This window comes from Copadichromis virginalis, linkage group LG6 (assembly GCF_057382275.1).
Source record: "Copadichromis virginalis isolate Kocher_CV1m ecotype Utaka linkage group LG6, C_Virginalis_male_GT1.1, whole genome shotgun sequence".
In the NCBI taxonomy this organism is placed as follows: domain Eukaryota; kingdom Metazoa; phylum Chordata; class Actinopteri; order Cichliformes; family Cichlidae; genus Copadichromis; species Copadichromis virginalis.
In genome coordinates this window covers 26,436,707-26,455,425 of record NC_140623.1, presented here as the reverse complement: position 1 = coordinate 26,455,425, position 18,719 = coordinate 26,436,707, and the positions used below count along the sequence as shown (strand labels likewise).

The window sequence follows — 18,719 nt, the reverse complement described above, 5'->3', positions numbered from 1 at the left end:
TAGAGTTTATTTAGAACTACAAATTAAATTTCTTTTAGCAATTATTGTTTTTTTTAATGTCACAATTCCAACCCTGCTCCTTTACTCGGGTTTGGACCGGTGTTCCAGATCTACTGGCGTTTAGATCAACTGGCGTTGGTCGAACAGATGTGTGGCAGTCTTGCGTTTCAGTAGCTCCTACCGACAAACCAGCAAAAAAACGCCAAATGTGTCATCTGTGACACTTGTGAGGTTGTCTCAAACACACTCCGTCAGTCTTGATGCTGTTGAACAACAAAATGTATAAAAATGTGGCGAGTTTACCTGGTGATATCCTCATGCGCGACGCGATCGCAAAAACAGCAAACAAGTAACACCACGCCGATGTTGTTCACAGGACAGCAAGAGTAAACGATCGGGAGAACCTTGTCGTCGTTATCGTTCCCCTCGCACGGTTTATTTCTCCGAATTCAGCGTTTTTGCTTCACAACTACAGCGAGCAGTTTACTTTGTGCACTAACATGGAGTCGAGTCAACCAGCGCCACCTCTGGCCAAGTGCCACAGCCTACAGCCAGATCAACCTGTGACACATCTGCACCACGTTTGAATAAGTGTCATGCACATTTGTACCTTTCAATTGTCTCTGTTTGTGCGTCATGCAAATAAACCTTTGAAAAGAATGAAATGATATCATATATTCCTTATTGGCCTACATTTGTTCAAAATCCCAAATTATATACACAAAGTCATAGACATCACCACTCCAATTGGTCATCATGATTTTGATATTCTCTTTTTCCATAACAATGAAATACACCTTGGACAAATATGACACATCAATATTTCATTAGTGTTGTAACATCACATGTCGTTAGCATAGTCTGTCTGTGTCTTCCCTCTGCAAACGAACATTTCAGAGTTGGTTGTTATATACAGTCTGTATAAGTGTGGTTAATCTAATAAACATTTGTAAGGAGATGGCAGTTACTGTGAATGTACTGCAGGTGATTAGTAATAAACAGTCAGACAATGACCCTGACAATCTCATTCAATCTTGCAGATTGAATGCACCTTCTGTGGAAAGTGGTACCACACAGTGTTGTGGACAAATGTTGTGGGTGCTAAATAAACAGTAAAAAGTGATCCCTGTTGTCTTTGCTTACTGATTGTTTTTAGTGTTGACAATCCACATTGCTGGCATTGCATCTGTCAACATGTTTGTGGGCAGATTTGGATGTACCAGGGGTAAGTGCAGCCACTCAGCCTCTACTCAATGTGATCATAGCAGCAGGTGCAGATGTGTCACAAGTTAATCTAGTAGTGGGCTATGGTAGTAGTGGACTGACCTCCATTGGAGACTGCTCCAGCTGCTGTGTGATAGTGGATCTGCTACAAATTGAAGATCATAAGCAAGTTTTGGAAATTAACCCTTGTATTATGTTGAAGAACAAACAATTGACATTGATTTTGTTGCGGGTCATTTTGACCCGTACTGTGTAAATCCACTCAGAATTATCCAAAAACTGCAATAAAACAATAGCAACTTTATTTTCCATTAGATAAACATGTAGAACACAGACATACAACAGTTAGACTTTCCATAACTATTTTAGGAACAATTTGGTTTTTCGTTCTTACAAACACATTTCTTTTGAACTTGCCCAACGTTCTCAGTTTTTCAATGCTCAACATTTTCAATTTTGTCCACATGTTGGACAAAATGTGCTTTCTGCAGATGTACTTCTTGCATTCCTCACAGAAAGTGCTTGTTTTCAAACAGGAATCTTCCTAACTAAGATTTAAAACAAAAGATTTCTACGTCTCCTCCAGTCTCACAAACAGATGACAAACCAAGCGACACACCTGAGTCACTGACTTTCTTAAATCCACTCACTCTCACTGGCTGTTTATTACTAATCACTGTGTAACTGCTGAGCGCTCGCAATACTTTTTGCGAGCGCTCGCAAAAGTCCGTCTTAATTTTTTTTTTCTCCCTAATTTTTTTTTTCCTCCCTAATTTTTTTTTTCCTCCCTAATTTTTTTTTCTCCCATGTCCCCTGGGGGGCTCCGTACTTTCGTATGTGGTACTGAATCCGATACATATCCGATGTTTCAGAAAGCAACTGCTGTGTGAACGGTCAAGTCGCATTAAATCCATCTTTTACGTCACTGACACGAGACAGACGCCACAGACGCCAAGCTCCTTTGACTACGATGACCTGGATGACTGAGAACCTTCACATACAAGACAGACGCCAATTATCAGCGCCAAAGAAGCGCCCGAGAAGACATCGCGAACGCTTCCTGGCCATCCGGTGAAACTGCTGGGAAGACAACGTTGGAGAAACGTGAACATTTTATTTGTACTGCATAACCTGCAGATTCTGACAGAAATCTGCAACTATCCTTTGAAGCACCGCTCCTCTAAAACAGCAATAAGGATCATTATTAGGTTATCTACATTATTATGTAAATAACAAAATAACTTAAAGCAAAAATTGGAAAACATGAAGTCCGAAGTCTTTATATTAAGGGCCATCAGTCAAACAATATAGTTTGCTCTGGGTCTAAACAGAGCGCGTTGTGTGTGACGTCTTCTTTTGCGCATGCGGGCCGCTTTGAGCGTTCACACTAGAGCGCGTTTGCTGTCGCATTTTATTTGTAGTGTGAACACGCAGACAAAAAAATCGGATTTGATCAAAAAATCGGAATTGAGCATTAAGACCTGCAGTGTGAACGTAGCCTAAGTTGGCAACACTGCTCATTTGGGCATGTCCTTTACGTCATGCGCCACGCAATTGCCGACGCCGACCAATGAAATCGTGAGTTGAGGCTGCTGTCACTTGGACTTCCTGGCATTGATCATGGCTGCGGAGGGCGATTTTCTGGCGAGATACCGAGCTGTGTCAAATAAACTGAAAAAGTAAGGCTTTGAAATGGCTTTGTTTAAGAAGAAAGACGGACGAATATCGGGAATAGCTAAATGTTATTTAGACTGAATGCGAGGTAACGGCTTTCAGCTAGTGCTAATAGGCTAAGCTAGCGTTACTGTTAGCCATTTGCTCGTTTTGTAGTGAAATATTTGGTCATTTTGAGATATTTAGCCCAGGTTCATCGAAAAATAAGCGATGAGTTGTTGGTGCTGTTTGACAGCTAATTGTAAAGCGCTTTGAGGGCCCCGAAAAGCGCTATATAAATGCAATCCGTTATTATTATTATTATTATTATTATTATTATTATTATTATTATTATTATTAACCCATAACTAGCCGGTAGTTTGCCACAGTACTGATATTCTATGTTTATCTAGCTGGCGTGTATCACAGTTGGCTATCTAAGATGTTTTAAAATGTGAAAATACTTTGTTTTCTTTTGTAGGCGTTTTCTTCGGAAGCCCAATGTGGCAGAGGCAAGTGAGCAATTTGGTGAGTGCCACATTAGTCCATCCATGTAAATGCTGTGATCCAGCCTATACTGCCGCACAGAAGAGTCAGCGCCTCTCCTGTGCTGTTAAATGATAGAGGCTGAATAAATGTCACCAGGCTTGTCTTTACCTGTGCTTTCAGGTCAGCTGGCAAAGGAGCTGAAGCAGCAGGACTGCCTTCAGTATGCTGCCTTCTGTAACCTGGCCATGGCTCGGTGAGTGGATCCGTATTCATTTTAACTGAATTGTGCCAAAGCACAGCAACAGGCACCTTACGGTGTAAAAGCACCTCGCACAAGTAAAGACCCCACAATAATCTGGAGAAAAACCCCAACAATTAAGCAACCCACCATGAGCAAGCACTTTGCAATGGTGGGAAGCAAAAACTCCCTTCTAACAAGAAAAATGCTCTTGCAGAACCATGTAGAACAGCAGCGTTTGTCCTGCATACATAGAGCAACAGGAATAGCAGCTAGCCAGCCTCAACAGCTAAGGACTGGACAACCAGAGTCCCAACTAGGGAATTTGTGTAACTAGATGGCTTGTTGCTATTGTCACTAGTTTGCACAGGATGTACTAGTCGTTTAATCTAATTGTTTTGCATTTTAATTGATAACCAATTCTGATAAATTGTTGCGTCCTAATGCTATGTAGCTATCTGCCACCAGATGGTGTGTCATTGCCAGAGTGCCAGAGTAGTGCAGGGCTTTCTAGATCAGTGGTGTATCCTGAGACTTCCTTGGCCAGCATTAACCCTGATATGTTTCCTATCTAACATGCCTGGAACATGCTGAGTCAACAAACAGAGTGCACTGCACAGCTGCAGACTGCACTCACCCTGGAATGGAGAGCAGTTCCTCAATAACATAATATATCCAGACACTTGTGCAGTCCATGCAGAAACCGGTAAAAATGCATAGATTTCAAATACAGTAACACAGACTTATTGCCTTAACACAGACACACACTTTTGCTTTTCTAGTCTAGCTGAGCACTCAAAGTGCTTTACACAACTTCCCTCATTCACCCACACAAGCACTTTTATTCTATCCTCTTTCTTTAAGCGCTTTCTGCCTAACATTTACACACATTCATATTCTGATGGGTGAGACTCTTGGGTTGGTATCTTGCACAAGGATATTTGGCATGCAGATTGGAGCAGCCAGGGATCGAACCACCAACCCTTCTGATTAGCAGATGACCTGCTCTGCCTCGTGAGCTGAGCCACTCCACTCAGTAACGAGGCGCTTGATTTCACTGATGTTCTTGTAGAAGACTGTGAGTAAATCCTTCATGCTTGTTTCCAAAATTTCTGGGATCTCTGCCAGGAAACTGCAGAAACTTGCTCATCATCATTATTTTGGGGTGAAATGCTCAAGGATCACACGCAGGTTTATTGATCAAATATTCACACGCTTGTCCTACATTCAGGTCATAAAAGATTCAAGTGTAGAACCAAGCATAAAAGACTTTAAGAGGGGGCTGACTTGAAGCTTGAAAATAATTCTGTTACTCATTGTGGTTTCACCACATAACGCTGCCGTGTAATAAGTCAATTTTAGTTATTTTTCCTACATCCGCTATCATTTTTTTCAGAAACAAATGATGAAATTTTTGACAAAAGTATAAGTAGCATGTCCTCATGAGGACAATTAGATAAAAAAAAAAAAATCACACTTTTGTTATTATAATTATGTCATAATTATCTTATTTAGCTTTCAAATGGCACGCATGTTTGTTATCAGTTTTTTAAGGTCTATAAATCTAATATTATATTTTTAGCTTAAAATATTTAGAGCAGATCACTACTTTTCTTGTTTAAAAAAAAACAAAGAAACAGTATGTGAGGTTATTACATAAAGGTACAGTCGGTGGAGTGATGAGTCCTCAGTGGTCAGCAGTAGTCTTAATTGGCCCACAGGGAGAGCGTAGCATTCATAGTCATGACAGTGACCTATCGGCTGTTGTTATACATCCTCGATGTCTTGACTGCAGGTGTGAGCAGACTCTCTTTAATGCTCCTGGAGAGGCACTGGCATTAACTGACGCTGCTCGCCTCTTCCTCTCATCTGAGAAGGAGAACAGGGCACTGCAGGCTCCAGGCTTTGATGAACACCTCCAGGCTGCACTCAACTGCTACAGCTTCGCCACTAAGGTATGATCAGCTCTAGTTTTCAAATCGATTTTTAGAGTTTGATGCAGTAAATACACTCCAGAAGAAATCAGCAAATAAAGCAGATTCACCATGGAATATTTCATTAGATCAGGGTCTGGAGAAAAGATTGTGGAGTACATTCTTGTATAGTGACTGAATTCTGATGTACAAATGAATCGCAGGTGTATATTGAGATGAACCAGCCTGTGATGGCAGCCAGCCTGTGTTTGGAACTTGGCAACGCGCTCAAGGTAAAGCTGCTGTCTCTGAGGATAAATGACCCAGAATTGGTTTTTTTGGGGATTTTTTTTTTTTTTAAGCAAATGATGGAAAAAATGATTCATCGTTACTCTCCTGTCTTCCTCAATAGGAGATTAACAGACCAGGAGAGGCTATTGTTCATTATCAGAGGGCTGCAGAGTTACAGACGCAAACACCCATCGAAGCTTTGCTGTCAATGGGAGAAATGGCCACGTGTAAAATCCTCACCCGTGAGTTCTGTCGGTTCTGATTGAGTAGCTGCAGTTTGTTTGCTGTGCAAACAGGATCTGACGGGACTTTTGTTTGAGTTTGTGTTACTTGTGTTTTTATGATTTTCTTTTTTCTTTTCCAGGTGATTATGACGGTGCTTTGTCAGTGTTCACAGAGATGCAGCTGATCTGTCAGGAGAAAGGACTGCAGCTACCAGGCTCCATCACCCCTGTTGGTGAGCATCTGATAAAAAAAATGATATTAGCAGAGTTTTGTAAAGATGGGGTGTTATTACAGCCTTAGCAGTTTGTGTTTTCTTAACTAAAGCTGTATCCAGCATCTTAAATTGATTAACACAATTCAACTTGAAAACTGGGATAATTAAGAGCTGCATTCCCTCGTGATTGTCTTTTTTTTTTCGTTGCTGTGCAGATTTTTCATGTTATTTGCACTAAGAGGAAAAAATGTCTTAATTTCTCATCTTTAATTTTACTTTCTTGACAACAAAGGTGCCTTTTTGGACATTGTGGCAAAATGTGAGATATCCAGGGTGCTTCTGCTCATGTTGCTTGAGGTAAGCTCATCGGTTTTGCTGATAATTAAAACAACCTCTCTCACTGCAGACTTGAGTGCAAAGTCATGTTCAGTGTTGTGTTTTTGAAGGTATGATTCAGGCCATTTGTTTAAATTTATCTAAATATGCACTTTAACAAGTTTTTATTTATAGGTAGTTGCAATAAATACCTTTAAATTCACTCTTCAAACATACTATATTGCCAAAAGTATTCGTGCAGCTGCCTTCTCACTCATATGAATTTGAGTGATGTCCCATTCTTAATCCATAGTGTTTAATATAATGTCGACCCACCCTTTGTAGCTATAACAGCTTCAACCTTTCTGGGAATTCATTCCACAAGGTTTAGGAGTTTGTTTAAGGGAATTTTTGACCAGTCTTCCAGAAGCACATTGGTGAGGTCAGTCACGGATGTTGGGTGAAAAGGCCCGGCTCGCAGTCTCCACTCTAATTCATCCAAAAGGTTTTCTGTCAGGTTGAGGTCAGGACTCTGTGCAGGCCAGTTAAATTCTTCCACACCAAATTCGCTCATCCTTGTCTTTATGGACCTTGCTTTCTGCACTCGTGTGCAGTCTTTTTGAAACAGGAAGGTACCATTGACAGACTATTTCTACAAAGTTGGGAATTTGAAATTGTCTGAAATATCTTGTTATGCTGAAGCATTAAGTTTCTTTCACTGGAACTGAGGGGCTGAGTCCGAGGGGCAACATGAGGTTCGAAGGTCTGTAGCAGTCGACTCTGCAGAAAGTTGGAGAACTCTTTGCATTGTGCGTCTCAACATCCACTGACCCCACTCTGTGATTTTATGTGCTCTGCCACTTCATGACTAAGTTGCTGTCATTCCCAATCACTTCCACGTCATTATAACACCACTAACAGCTGACTGTGGAATATTTAGTAGTGAGGAAATTTCACAACTGGACTTGTTGCACAGGTGGCATCCTATCACAGTACACAGTTGGAAATACAGTGTACTTTAAATGCACTGCAAGGAGAGAGGAGGCACAGAGTGAGAAAAAGCTGGTCCTAATGTATCCTGACACAAGTACTGCACCTCCACATGCGACACACAGTTTGACGTGACGTGAGACTCGAGCTATTAATGCAAGCATTTCTCATTTGGCAGCTTTGGACCCTCCGGTTTCACGTCTCTTCACTGTCTCTCGCACTTAATTCTCGCAGCGAGGAGCTGAGACTCGAGTGAGAGAGCTGAGGAGACACATTAGCATAATGAAAGCACCTGTTGTGTGCATTGCATAGAGTTTCATTTCTTTATTTTAACCACATAGATTCAGCAGCTTAAACACTCACCTGTACTTGAGTGTCAAACAGCCTTCCGCTGGCCAATCAGTGAACTGTTAGAAAGCAGAATAGTTTTTTAAAGCTGTTTTAAACAATGCAATTACACTTAATGACAATGTTAATTATTTATCCAGCATCTTACAGTAATTACTGTGCATCTTGAAAAATTCAGGATTGTTGGTGCAGCAGAACTTAAATGGTCCCACGTTGTTGTGGTTTTGTTTGGGTTTTTTTTGGTGCAGCCTCCACCTCAGAAGTTGTTACCAGAACACGCCCAGACCCTGGAGAGATACGCGTGGGAGTCCTTTGATCCTCACAGCCAATGTAAATTCACCTCAGCACTCGACTACTTGAGTATAATAATGTGTCATTAATCCTGCGCACTTATTGAAGTTGCGTAAATGTTGTTTTTTGTCTTCTGTTTCAGTGACCTTCCTGCCTGAGAATGTTTTCCTGCTCCTGCAGTCCGTAGTGGTGAGTTTCATGATAACACGGTCTGAGTCTTCCTGTCTCGTACAGGAAAAATAATGGTCTTCACGCCCTTCATATGACAGTGATGTATTGTGTGTGTTGAAGTTTTTTTTCCTTTGGCAGTGAAGTGATTCTTTTTTTGTTTGTTTGTTTTTGCTTCAGCATTTGCAGTTTGCCAGCTTTGTGTAGGTTTTCTGCCTCAGAATTTTTCCCTCTTACACTAAAGATATTCATTTTTTTCCCCAGTCACAGTAAAAAGAAGCAACACATGACACATTACATCATGTCGGTATTTTTACAGAGAAGCCAAAATATAGAAGCACTGTGTGAAAAACACCTTTAGTTCTTCTGTAGGTATTAAGAGAGTAAGAAGCAACCAGGTGCTGCTAATCAAATGCACAGACGTTTTGGCAGTTTGTTGGCCTGCAGCATTCATAATCACAGTGCCAATGTGGAAGACATCAGCAATGATGTGAGAGAAGCAGCTGTCGCTGCCCTTCAATCTAGGCAGGGTTACAAAGCTGATTCCAAACAATTTGAGGTCCATCATTCTGCAGTGAGACAGTCACAAGTGGAAAACATTCAAGATAGCTGTCAGTCTTCCCAGGAGTGGACGTCCCAGCAAATTAATCCCAAGATTAGATTATCCAGTGGTCAGAGAAACCGCAAAGAACCCAAGAGCTGCATTTCATAGGCTCAGTTAGCAGGTTACATGTTAAATTGCATGACCATACAGTTAAAGCATACGATAAAGCCTCTGCTTTCAGAATATGGAAGCATGACTTGGGTTTGCAAAGTTGCATCTGAACAAACTACAATACTTCTGGAACAGTGTCCTTTGGACCCCAAGCACAGCAGCAAATCTCAAACAGAGAATGGCTGAAAAAGAAAAGAAACAAGGCCCAAAGTTTAGACCACAAACTTAAGAGAGCTGTGCATAAACAAAGGACACACACCTCACCACTAAGGTTGTTCTACAATTTACTGAATCTTGAGTTGATGTTTTTCACACACTGCTTCTGTTTTTTTTTGGGTTTTTTTAGCTGTTTTGTTAAATAATGATGAAATGTCTCAGGATGTCTTTACCTAATTTTAAGACCTACTATGGACCAAATAATATTTTTTACTGCGTCCTGATAAGGAACACATAAGAATTGACAGAGGCCATCCTTTTTTTTTTTTTTTTTTTTTAATAACTGTATAAATAAAAAAAAGTTAATAAAAAATAATCATGTGTAATGTAGAGAAAGATTCTTCTCGAAGGAGCACGCTCTGTCTTTGGGAATGAATGGCCGGTAACAGAGAATAAATATTAACAAGTCAGAGGCCTCGTCAGGGTCCTCTGAATCTGCAGTTATGTTTTTATTAGTGCAGTGAATAACAACAGATCTGTTTTGCAGATGGCGTGTCAGGAGAAAGACACAGAGTCTCTAAAGTCTCTTCAGACTGAGCTATGGTAAGCATTTACAAATGTTAATTTCCATCATGTGAGAAAATATCTTTTACTGCTTGTCATTCTTAATTTTCCATATTGATCACATGCTTTATGCGGTTTTCCCCTTGCAGGCCGTTTCTGACAGCTGAGCAGAACCATCTTCTCCACCTGGTGGTTCAGGAGCGCATCACGCCGTCTGGTCAAGGCATTTAATACAGTCCAGTTTTTATTCGCTTCCTCTGGGAACGATACTTTATATAATGGAACATTCCTGTTTCTGAATGGGTCTGTTGTAAGGCCCGGAGAAGGGTTGTTTTCAAACTCCAGTGTTGTAACTTGGACTCAGAGAAATGTTAAACTTTGTGCTTATTCAGTCACGTAGGTTTGGAAATCAAGCTGAACTGTCTTTGTTGTCCTCAGACGTGCAGATTGCTGTTGCCAGGAATGCTTAGCTAAGAATAAATGTTGTGTATGTATCTGAGTGGAGACTATAAAACTGGACCACGTCATATGTTTTTATTATGTAAAAGTTTCAAATGTAGAAGAACTTATTGTGTTTACAGCTGGTTAGTAGATTAAACACGAATGCTTTGTTTTATCATTTTTATTAATAAATGACATAACATGGCTTAAATTCCAATATAACAAAATCTTCTACTGCATAGTTCTGTAATATGGTGCAATGACACCTCTGTCCTCCATCCCTGGGTCACTTAATTTTCACTTGTACAAATGCATGTACTTTTCTTATGATAGCAGCCCCCTACAGACACATAAGTAAACACAATAATAAAAAAAACAAAAAGGAGCTTAAAAATATATGATGGTTACAATGTACATAGACTGATGTATAATGTATTTGTTTTTTTTTCTAGCTGTAAAATAACGATTAACAGCTAGTCGTAAATGAAGGATTGTTATTTCCTGATTGTTCAAGTACTACAACAGGAATGTTATTTGTCGTTTTTTACTCCTCAGTTAGAATTTTAACATATTAAATGATAAGATTTAGTCTCCATCAACCTTTCTGAACCTTAAAGGAACTGGTAAACATTTTGGGACTAAATTATTTACTATCTTGCTGAGTAGGAGATTAATACTACCGTAATTGTCGGGCTATAAGCCGCTACTTTTTGCACAAGCTTTGAACCCTGCGGCTTTTAGTCAGGTGCGGCTTTTCTATGGATTTTCCATGATTTTTGTGATATCGTAAGACGATTTGTTTTGTTTGTTCCGCTGTTGTACGGCACTACGTTGCCTGGCGGAAGGATCGGGGTTCAAGAGTGGTATGTTGGTCACATGTCCATCCGCCAGGCAACATAGTGCCGTACAAGTAGCGCGAAAAACAAACTTCAAAGTAGCGCTATGCGTTCAGCGGGAGTCGTGGATGACGAGCGGCGATAAACTTGCGAAAAGCAAGTTGTGCTCAACTCCACCGGTGGATTCTGACAGCGTGGAAAAGTGTGCAAACATCCACGATCACCAACGGATTTCGAAGGGCTGGACTGCTGCATGATGAAGAGGAGGACACCGCCACGGCCCTTCTGAGGGTGTTCGACTCCGACACTGACAATGACAATGAGGATTATCTTTGGTTTTGAAAGTGACAACGAAGGAAAGAAGCTGAGAGTGGATGACGAAGCCATCCTGAGCCTGTTCGTATCCGACACTGGAGAAGAGGACTTTGGTGGTTTTAGTGCGCAGGAAGATGGTGGTGAATGACTGACTTTTCTTCTTGTTAAAGCCGTGTCACTGCACCTGAGCCTAAAAGGTAGTCCAATCTATTTTTCTGGTGTGCTGTAGGTTATTGTTATGTACTACATTTGTTACTCATTTATGAAGCACAGCACATGTGCAAATATGTACCCATAACTTGATTTTCAAAATATTAATAAAAGGGGTGTGTCTCCAAACAGCCATCTCTTTCCTGACAATTCGCTTTGTGCATATTCTCTTACATATGATAAGTCAATATTGAAACACCTGCGGCTTTTGGTCAGGTGCGGCTAATGTATGTACAAAACAGGATTTTCCCCTGATTTTAGCTTGTGCGGCTAATATTCAGGTGCGCTTTGTAGTCCGGGAAATACGGTAATTGTTTGACTTTGTACACTAAAGAGGACCAAGGTTTTAAAAAAACAAAACAAAGACCGTGACCATGTAAAGAGAGTTTCCTGAGCAGTTTTCTCTTCCCATCGTCTTCTACGCAACCACGCTGCACAGATTTGCCCCCTGCTGGTCATTAGGAAGAATGCAGCTCGGAAGTTGTGACCATCTTTTATGCACAGTCTTAGCAGAAGAACTGAAAATGTGAAAACACTGGCTTCAAACCGCCGTCACCTCTGAAGTTAGAGTCTCCCCTTTTTGTTTGCACCCAGCCAAAAATGCTCATGTACAGCTCAGTGACTGTTTCACTAAAGCTAAGGTGACCAAAAGTTCACTCAAATCAATCTTGCCATTTTTTTTTTTTTTAGCACAAAACAACAAACAAAACAACCCAAAGCGATTATAAGCCTTTCTCAAAATGTCACACTATTCCTTTAAAGTACTTATGTCTGAACTACTACTACTATTTAAGACTAAACTGATTTATTAGCTATGTTCTGGTAATATTCCCAATAATTCAGCTCTATAAGGCGTTTTAGTCACATTATTAAAAAGAAAAAACATTATTTTGTTTGTCAGTTTTGCTGAAAAAATGTGTTTCACACTTGTAATGTTAGCATTTGCTCCATATCATTTTATATATATATATATATTTTTTTTTTTAAAAAGCTGTATAAACAAATGGCTCTCATTAGCATTTGGACATTTTGCTACAGTCGTAGCTTCAGATGGTGTTCATCAATTCTAAAAGAGGAGAACGAGCCCTGCCCTCTGTTTTTCCTCTCACTCTTTCTTCTTACGCAGGATGAAATAGGTGAGCGCTAAGATGAAGGTGAGGACAAACGAGATCCACGCCAGGATGTAGCAGTGTCCGTAACCTCCAGATGTGTCATTGACATGGAGCTTGGCTGTGTAGATTGAGGCTCCTGTCATTATGCAAAGGCCTGCAAGAGGGAAAATTATTATTACATGCAACCAAGACAAGGCAATCAAGAAGTAATTATTTTTCTATTATAAGATAAAGCTCGTGATGTGACCAGTGCAATCACAAGGAAATGAAAGACATGACACTTCCACCTTGTTAATTTTCCAGTGTTATGAACTCATGACATTCGCACTTTGTGTGAGTTTCTCATGTGCTCGTAGTACTATCACTGATAATGCATAATTAACTTAAAGCATGAAATTTTAATCACTCGGGACCTTTTTTTTTTTCTTTTACATCTGACATGGTGGCAAAAAACTGACTCGGTTTGTGGTCTTTTTGTTAGGGAGGATTTGCATGAAAATGTTTCTTGACTAAAATAAAAAGCAGCCAATGTCCAATGAAACTTTAAAGAACCTCCAGGAAGCCTGGAGAACTATCGCTTACTTTAAGAAGAAAGCCTGGCTCCTTGGAAGCAAAGCATAGACATGACAGGTGGTTCGGGCTTTTGTGAGTGAATACATTTTCTAGATTTTGCTCCTCAAACGTGAAAACATGATGCTTTGTTGCACATTGACAGCAAACAAAATGTTTGGGGGTGTTGTTGAGAAATCAGCACACCTGAGAATGCTGGAGCAGGTGTGCTGGACAACTTTTCTTTCTAGTGAACCTCATGACATTAACAGAAGCAGCACACTGTTAAATGTGATACTGTTAACTATTTGAAGTGTCAAAATCATTCATTTGTGACACCTAAAAGACTAACACACTGCTGTGCTGTGGCTGAGATCAGCTTCTACTGATTTTCTACAGATTTCATGTGTCTGAGATGCAAACACGCTCACCTTGCTGATCCATCACAGTTCACTGGTTATTGCAATGTGTGAGGTACACACAGAAAGTGAAGAACTTCTAATCACTGGTTCGCTGTTTTGTACAAACTAATGAGAATTCAAATCCACTGAGTAGTCAAGAGTCTCTCAAACAGTCATATCGAGGGCAGATTCATCTTGTTCAGCACCAAATGAAACTGTTTGAACTCAGGACTACTGATGATTACACGACAGGGCTGCAGCTACCCATTATTTTAGTAATCTATCTGTCTATTATTATTAATGAGAAATAACAAATATTCAAAAGAGAAAAATGAACTGTTCATTGATTTTCAGTTTAGAAACTGCAAGAAAATAGCAAGTTTACCTGCAAACATCTCTTAATAAAAACAAACAAAAATAGACCCTTTCCTTGTTTTTACTCGCCATATTAAAATGATATTTTTAAAAGACAACACTTTCTTAATTGCAAAAACAAATAATAACAAGTACAGTAATCTCAAATACATACAAGCTAAACTAGCGCATGAAAATGAAACGGCTTTTACTCTCTCTTCTCAGAAGTCTTTCTTACATTAAGAGCAGGCCAAAAGAGTTCTGGTGGTATTAATATCTCCTTAATGAGGTAGATTTGGTGTGTGTGTGAGTGTCTGCATGCTTAGATGTGGTAGTGAATGCGCAAATATGCCTTTAAGTATTTACGCAAGTATGTGGCGGCTGCTATGAGGAAAAGCAGGCTAATCAGCATTTTCAGAACTGAAGCTTTGCCCTGCGCTTCGATGCAACGTTTCGTGCTGCAGAAGACAAACATTACCATGGTGTGGATGTCAATAATGTTAATGTTAATAATAACAATTTAGTATCCAACCTCCAGCCTCAGGTCAGTGTCTCGGAATCTGACTGGCCCACTTAAAATAAATGATATAATTTAATTGACTTATTTATATTTTATATTATGAGATAAATCTTATTTTTTACAGATTACATTGATCTAAATCTGCATAATAGTGTTGAAATTAAATGATGTGCACGCATCAGGATGTCACTGCTCTGACAGTATTACTCATGTTATCAACACTGGTAACAGGAAAGCCCTGACCACACCTTCCTAATTTGGGTGTCAACCAGTCAGACCACTTCATCCACATCCATGTAGTGAGAAGCCATTATATGACCTTTGTGTGTAAGTCGATTAAACTCTGCCCAGTACTGAAAGAGGAGTGGTGATTGTTGTGAACTGACACAGATAGATAGATGCCTCGCCATGCAATGAGCTCATTGGTCTGTTGAACGGATGAGGCTAAAAATTAGTTTAATTATTTACCAACATCCTTTATGAAGCTTTAAGTTCGAGCGTCGTGCTAACTTATTTAGTTAGACAAAAATCACATATGTCAGGTTTGTCAGTCGCACATCCTCCAGAGAAAATCATAAAGTCAGCCAAAAGAAACAAGACTGCAGGTAACTTACAGGCGATTATCTGTAAAATGCCAGTGAAGGTGAACCTCATTCCTTTGGGCAGGGTGAACAGCTGGGCCACAAATACAAACAAGGCAAGGATGGTGAAAACGCAGGCCAGCACTGAAGTGGCCTGCACCGCCTGGAGATAATCTGCAGCAACAAGATAATAAAAAAGTCAACAATAACACAGGCGTGAGGAAATATTCGGCCTTTTCAGTTTTATGTTTGTATTAACACCACTACCTACAGATCTACTCATTTCAGACTGACAATATTTACTGTAAACAGTGTAATACGTGATTTGTTCCGTCATCATCTTTGCCCTTCATTAAATAAATAATGAAAAATCACTAACTTTAACAGGGGGACAATCTGTGGAGTTTACCTTCTGGGTAGCCTTTCAGATTTGTGTAATGCCACACATTGTTTGATAAGTCCCACCTGCCCCACAGGTCAGCTGACACTAAATCGTCGACCCACCAGGCCTGACGACACAAAGGAAAGATTTAAAGTTCATGCAGATATGTTACACATTTTCTAGAAACCGCTGTCAGATCTCCTCCAGTTAATACAGAAAATAACATCATCTTACATTGTCAATGGCGGCCACCAGGAGCAGGATGATGGTGGTTATGTGCAGAACAACGATTGCTGCCAGCATCAACATTATGGCCTTCTGAAAACTGATAATGGGGTGGGGGAAGTGGAAGGAGGCACATCGTTATTTATTTTGCAAGCGCAGACGTATGTAACACGGACTCGTACATGAGGGAGTATTAATTACACACACACACACACACACACACACACACACACACAGAGAGAGAGAGAGAAACTGTGTGAAACAAAGAAATAAAGAAATAACAGTAACAGAGAAGAGAGCCGTTTTATACAAGCCCAGACTTGCTGCAGAAATCATGCAGGCATAAACATTTTTGAATAAAACACATCTGGTGTCAAACACATCAGTGCTTTCAATCATTGTCATTACGTTTATTTATTATTTATTATATTTAATCAGCTCAGATTCATTAGCACCAATCACTGCGCCTGTAAACGCCCGCAGTTTGCTTTGAGCCTCTTTTTTTTACGTCTTTTGAGCGTTTCCGTCGACAATAAAGGCGCATTTGTTAAGACGGCATTCCCAAACGGATGACACACACAGGGCCCGCACTGTAGTCGATAACTTTAAAAAGAGCGCGATAGTACGACAACAGAAAACAATAATAAGCACAGCATAAACTCACGGACTATTCAACGCTATGTTAGTGCGCCAAATTTCCAGTTGCGCGTCTTTTTAGGACTTTTTTGCGCTCACGGTCAGTCATATTTCTTGCGCTTAAAGTAACTGAAGTTTTTCCTACAGGCTTAAAAAAACCCACTTCAGCCATCCGTAAGAGGGTTTCACAGAGTGTGCTCCGTAAACCGTCGCCTTTCTACAAGTAAGCAAAGAGCAGAAACGTTACCTGAACGCTCTTTAACGCACCGCGCGGGAGTTATTTGGGAATGTGAAACTCTGTGGACCCACCCAGCTTTGAATTCACAGCACACACATCACCGTGTTTTCCCTCTTCTTCTTTCCCCTCACCAAGCCCCACCCATAACGTTTCTCGAGTGAAAAGTCCCAATGAAATAAACGGTGTCAGGTCGCCTCTTCCTGCAACTCCAGTGTGTGCGTAAAGGCGAGTAAGATCTTCGAAGGATTGCGTATCGTCAGATTCATTTACAAACGAAACAAACAAATAAACAAACAAACACGCGACAGCTTCACACGCACTATTTTAGTTGCTTCTTTAGTGTTTTACCTGGAAAATGTTTTTAATATAGAAATATCTTCATTCTCTCTGAGCGGCTCACCTGTGTGAGCTGTAGCTTCACTTTTTTTTGTCGCACATGGATACAAAATGCCATTTTGGACACGCTTGCAGAGCAGCCATAGTGTATCCTGGACTTGTTTTCAGGCCACTCACGCGCAATTGCCGCTTCATTGTGTACCTAAATTGACTTCTCCAAAGATGGGACATTAAGAAGCCGTGCATGGAATATCGCAGTGCATTGTGAGCCCCAGGGAGCTCGTATTCAATTCAGCAGCAGTTTCACTCTGATGGCTGAGACTTACGTTCAAGCAAGTGAAAAACAGAATTCGTGTTCATGCAGATGCATTTTTGACTGCTACAAACAAATGAAAGTAAGATCGTTCCATTGATAAAAAGATATAAATAGATTCTTACCTGCGCCTCACACGCTATGCACTTTTATGTTTCGTGCGCCACTGCCAGAAAGCAGGAAAAAAAAACTGCTGAAACATCAGAGGGTCTTAACATATTCATACTGTCCGAAACAATACATGGATAGTTTCTTTACTGAGAGATGTAATTACCTCTCAGTGAAGAAAAGTAAGAAAAAGGTCATGTTACTTGATGTCACACAGACTGCAGATCTCAGTGGGCCGGGCTGTGTCACGGCTTTGGAAAAACTCTGTTTACCCCATAAGCAACCAGCCGGTACAAGGATTTGCACACTTCACACTGTGTTTTGAAAGAAAAAAAAAGAAAAAAAGATTTTCCTCAAATGTTCGTCAGAAACAAAGAAGAAAAGATGGATGTTCAAATGTAGACAAACTCCAGCCGAAATAAGAGATGGCTGAAAAATAATCAGCGCCCAGCTCACTTCATTGTGTTTCGAGGCCACATTTTAAGAGAAGTTAGTGCTTCACTCATCCGTAGCACAAGATATTTATATAAAAGTCAGTAACTGCAAGTCATGTGACATGTGTTCACAGTGAAATAGTTGCTGCTGTGCCAGAGCATGCTTAAACTTTTGTTTTCATTATTTATTGTTTCAGTCATCATAAAAAGAAAGTACTCTCCCTGTTAGCTCTACATATCAGGACACAATTGGAAAAAATTATCTTCACCGAGTCTTAAAATTAGGTAAATACAACCTCAGATGAACATATGAAATATTACACCATGTCTCTTGTAAAGCAACCTTTAGCAGCACTATCAGGCCACTCACACACAGTTTCTCAGTCTCTTACATCATTGTGGAGGAATTTTATCCCAGCGTTTTTTTACAGCTTTGCTTCAGCTTACTGAGGTTTGCTAACATTAGTTTATGTGCAGCTCTCTTAAGGTCCCATCACAACTGTTCAGTCAGGTTGTGGTCTGGACTTTAAACCATTGCAACACCTTGATCTTTTTCTTCCAACCTGCTGTAGTTTTGCTGCTGTGCTTGAGATCATTGTATTTTTGCATGTCCCACAAGCTATGCTTGTCTTTAAAATCCTTTGCTTTACAGAGGAGCACATGGTTGAGTCAGAGACTGTAAGGTACCCAGGTCCGGTGGCTGAAAAATAAACCCAAATCCTCAGCCCTCCACCACCGTGCTTGACAGATGGTACGAAGAGTTTGTGCTGATATCCTGTTTGACTTTCACTAGACATGGCACTGTGCACTGTGGCCGAACATGTCCACTTTGGTCTCATCTTTGCAAACGTGTTCTTTTAAGACAGAAGACGTGTTGCAGCCCTCTCAAATAAATCCATACTGTCTGAGTCTTTTTCTGATTAACTGTCATTAT

The 18,719-nt window shown here is 40.3% G+C and overlaps 2 protein-coding genes across 6 annotated transcripts; one reads left to right on the top strand and one right to left on the bottom strand.

The window, feature by feature from the left end:
• The first annotated feature begins 2,230 nt into the window (after positions 1-2,230).
• f8a (coagulation factor VIII associated) lies at positions 2,231-10,440 on the top strand. Of its 2 annotated transcripts, none has more exons than XM_085459517.1 (12): positions 2,231-2,903; positions 3,359-3,405; positions 3,547-3,619; positions 5,400-5,559; positions 5,742-5,810; positions 5,930-6,050; positions 6,173-6,265; positions 6,540-6,604; positions 8,149-8,230; positions 8,334-8,380; positions 9,778-9,833; positions 9,944-10,440. In XM_085459517.1, exons 1-12 carry the CDS (start codon positions 2,845-2,847, stop codon positions 10,023-10,025), a joined length of 954 nt encoding a protein of 317 aa, XP_085315643.1. In that variant the 5' UTR covers positions 2,231-2,844; the 3' UTR covers positions 10,026-10,440. The 2 variants fall into 2 exon arrangements, with proteins under 2 accessions (XP_085315643.1, XP_085315644.1); XM_085459518.1 differs by lacking the exon at positions 2,231-2,903 and adding an exon at positions 2,936-2,986.
• emp1a (epithelial membrane protein 1a) lies at positions 10,314-17,504 on the bottom strand. 4 transcript variants are annotated; one of them, XM_085459521.1, is made up of 5 exons: positions 17,369-17,504; positions 15,730-15,820; positions 15,523-15,622; positions 15,147-15,287; positions 10,314-12,862 (listed from the first exon to the last, which is right to left on the bottom strand). In XM_085459521.1, the coding sequence occupies exons 2-5, from the start codon at positions 15,802-15,804 to the stop codon at positions 12,702-12,704; spliced, it is 477 nt and encodes a 158-aa protein (XP_085315647.1). In that variant the 5' UTR covers positions 15,805-15,820; positions 17,369-17,504; the 3' UTR covers positions 10,314-12,701. The 4 variants fall into 4 exon arrangements, with proteins under 4 accessions (XP_085315647.1, XP_085315645.1, XP_085315646.1 ...); XM_085459519.1 differs by lacking the exon at positions 17,369-17,504 and adding an exon at positions 16,604-16,728; XM_085459520.1 differs by lacking the exon at positions 17,369-17,504 and adding an exon at positions 16,666-16,728.
• Positions 17,505-18,719: the final 1,215 nt, after the last annotated feature.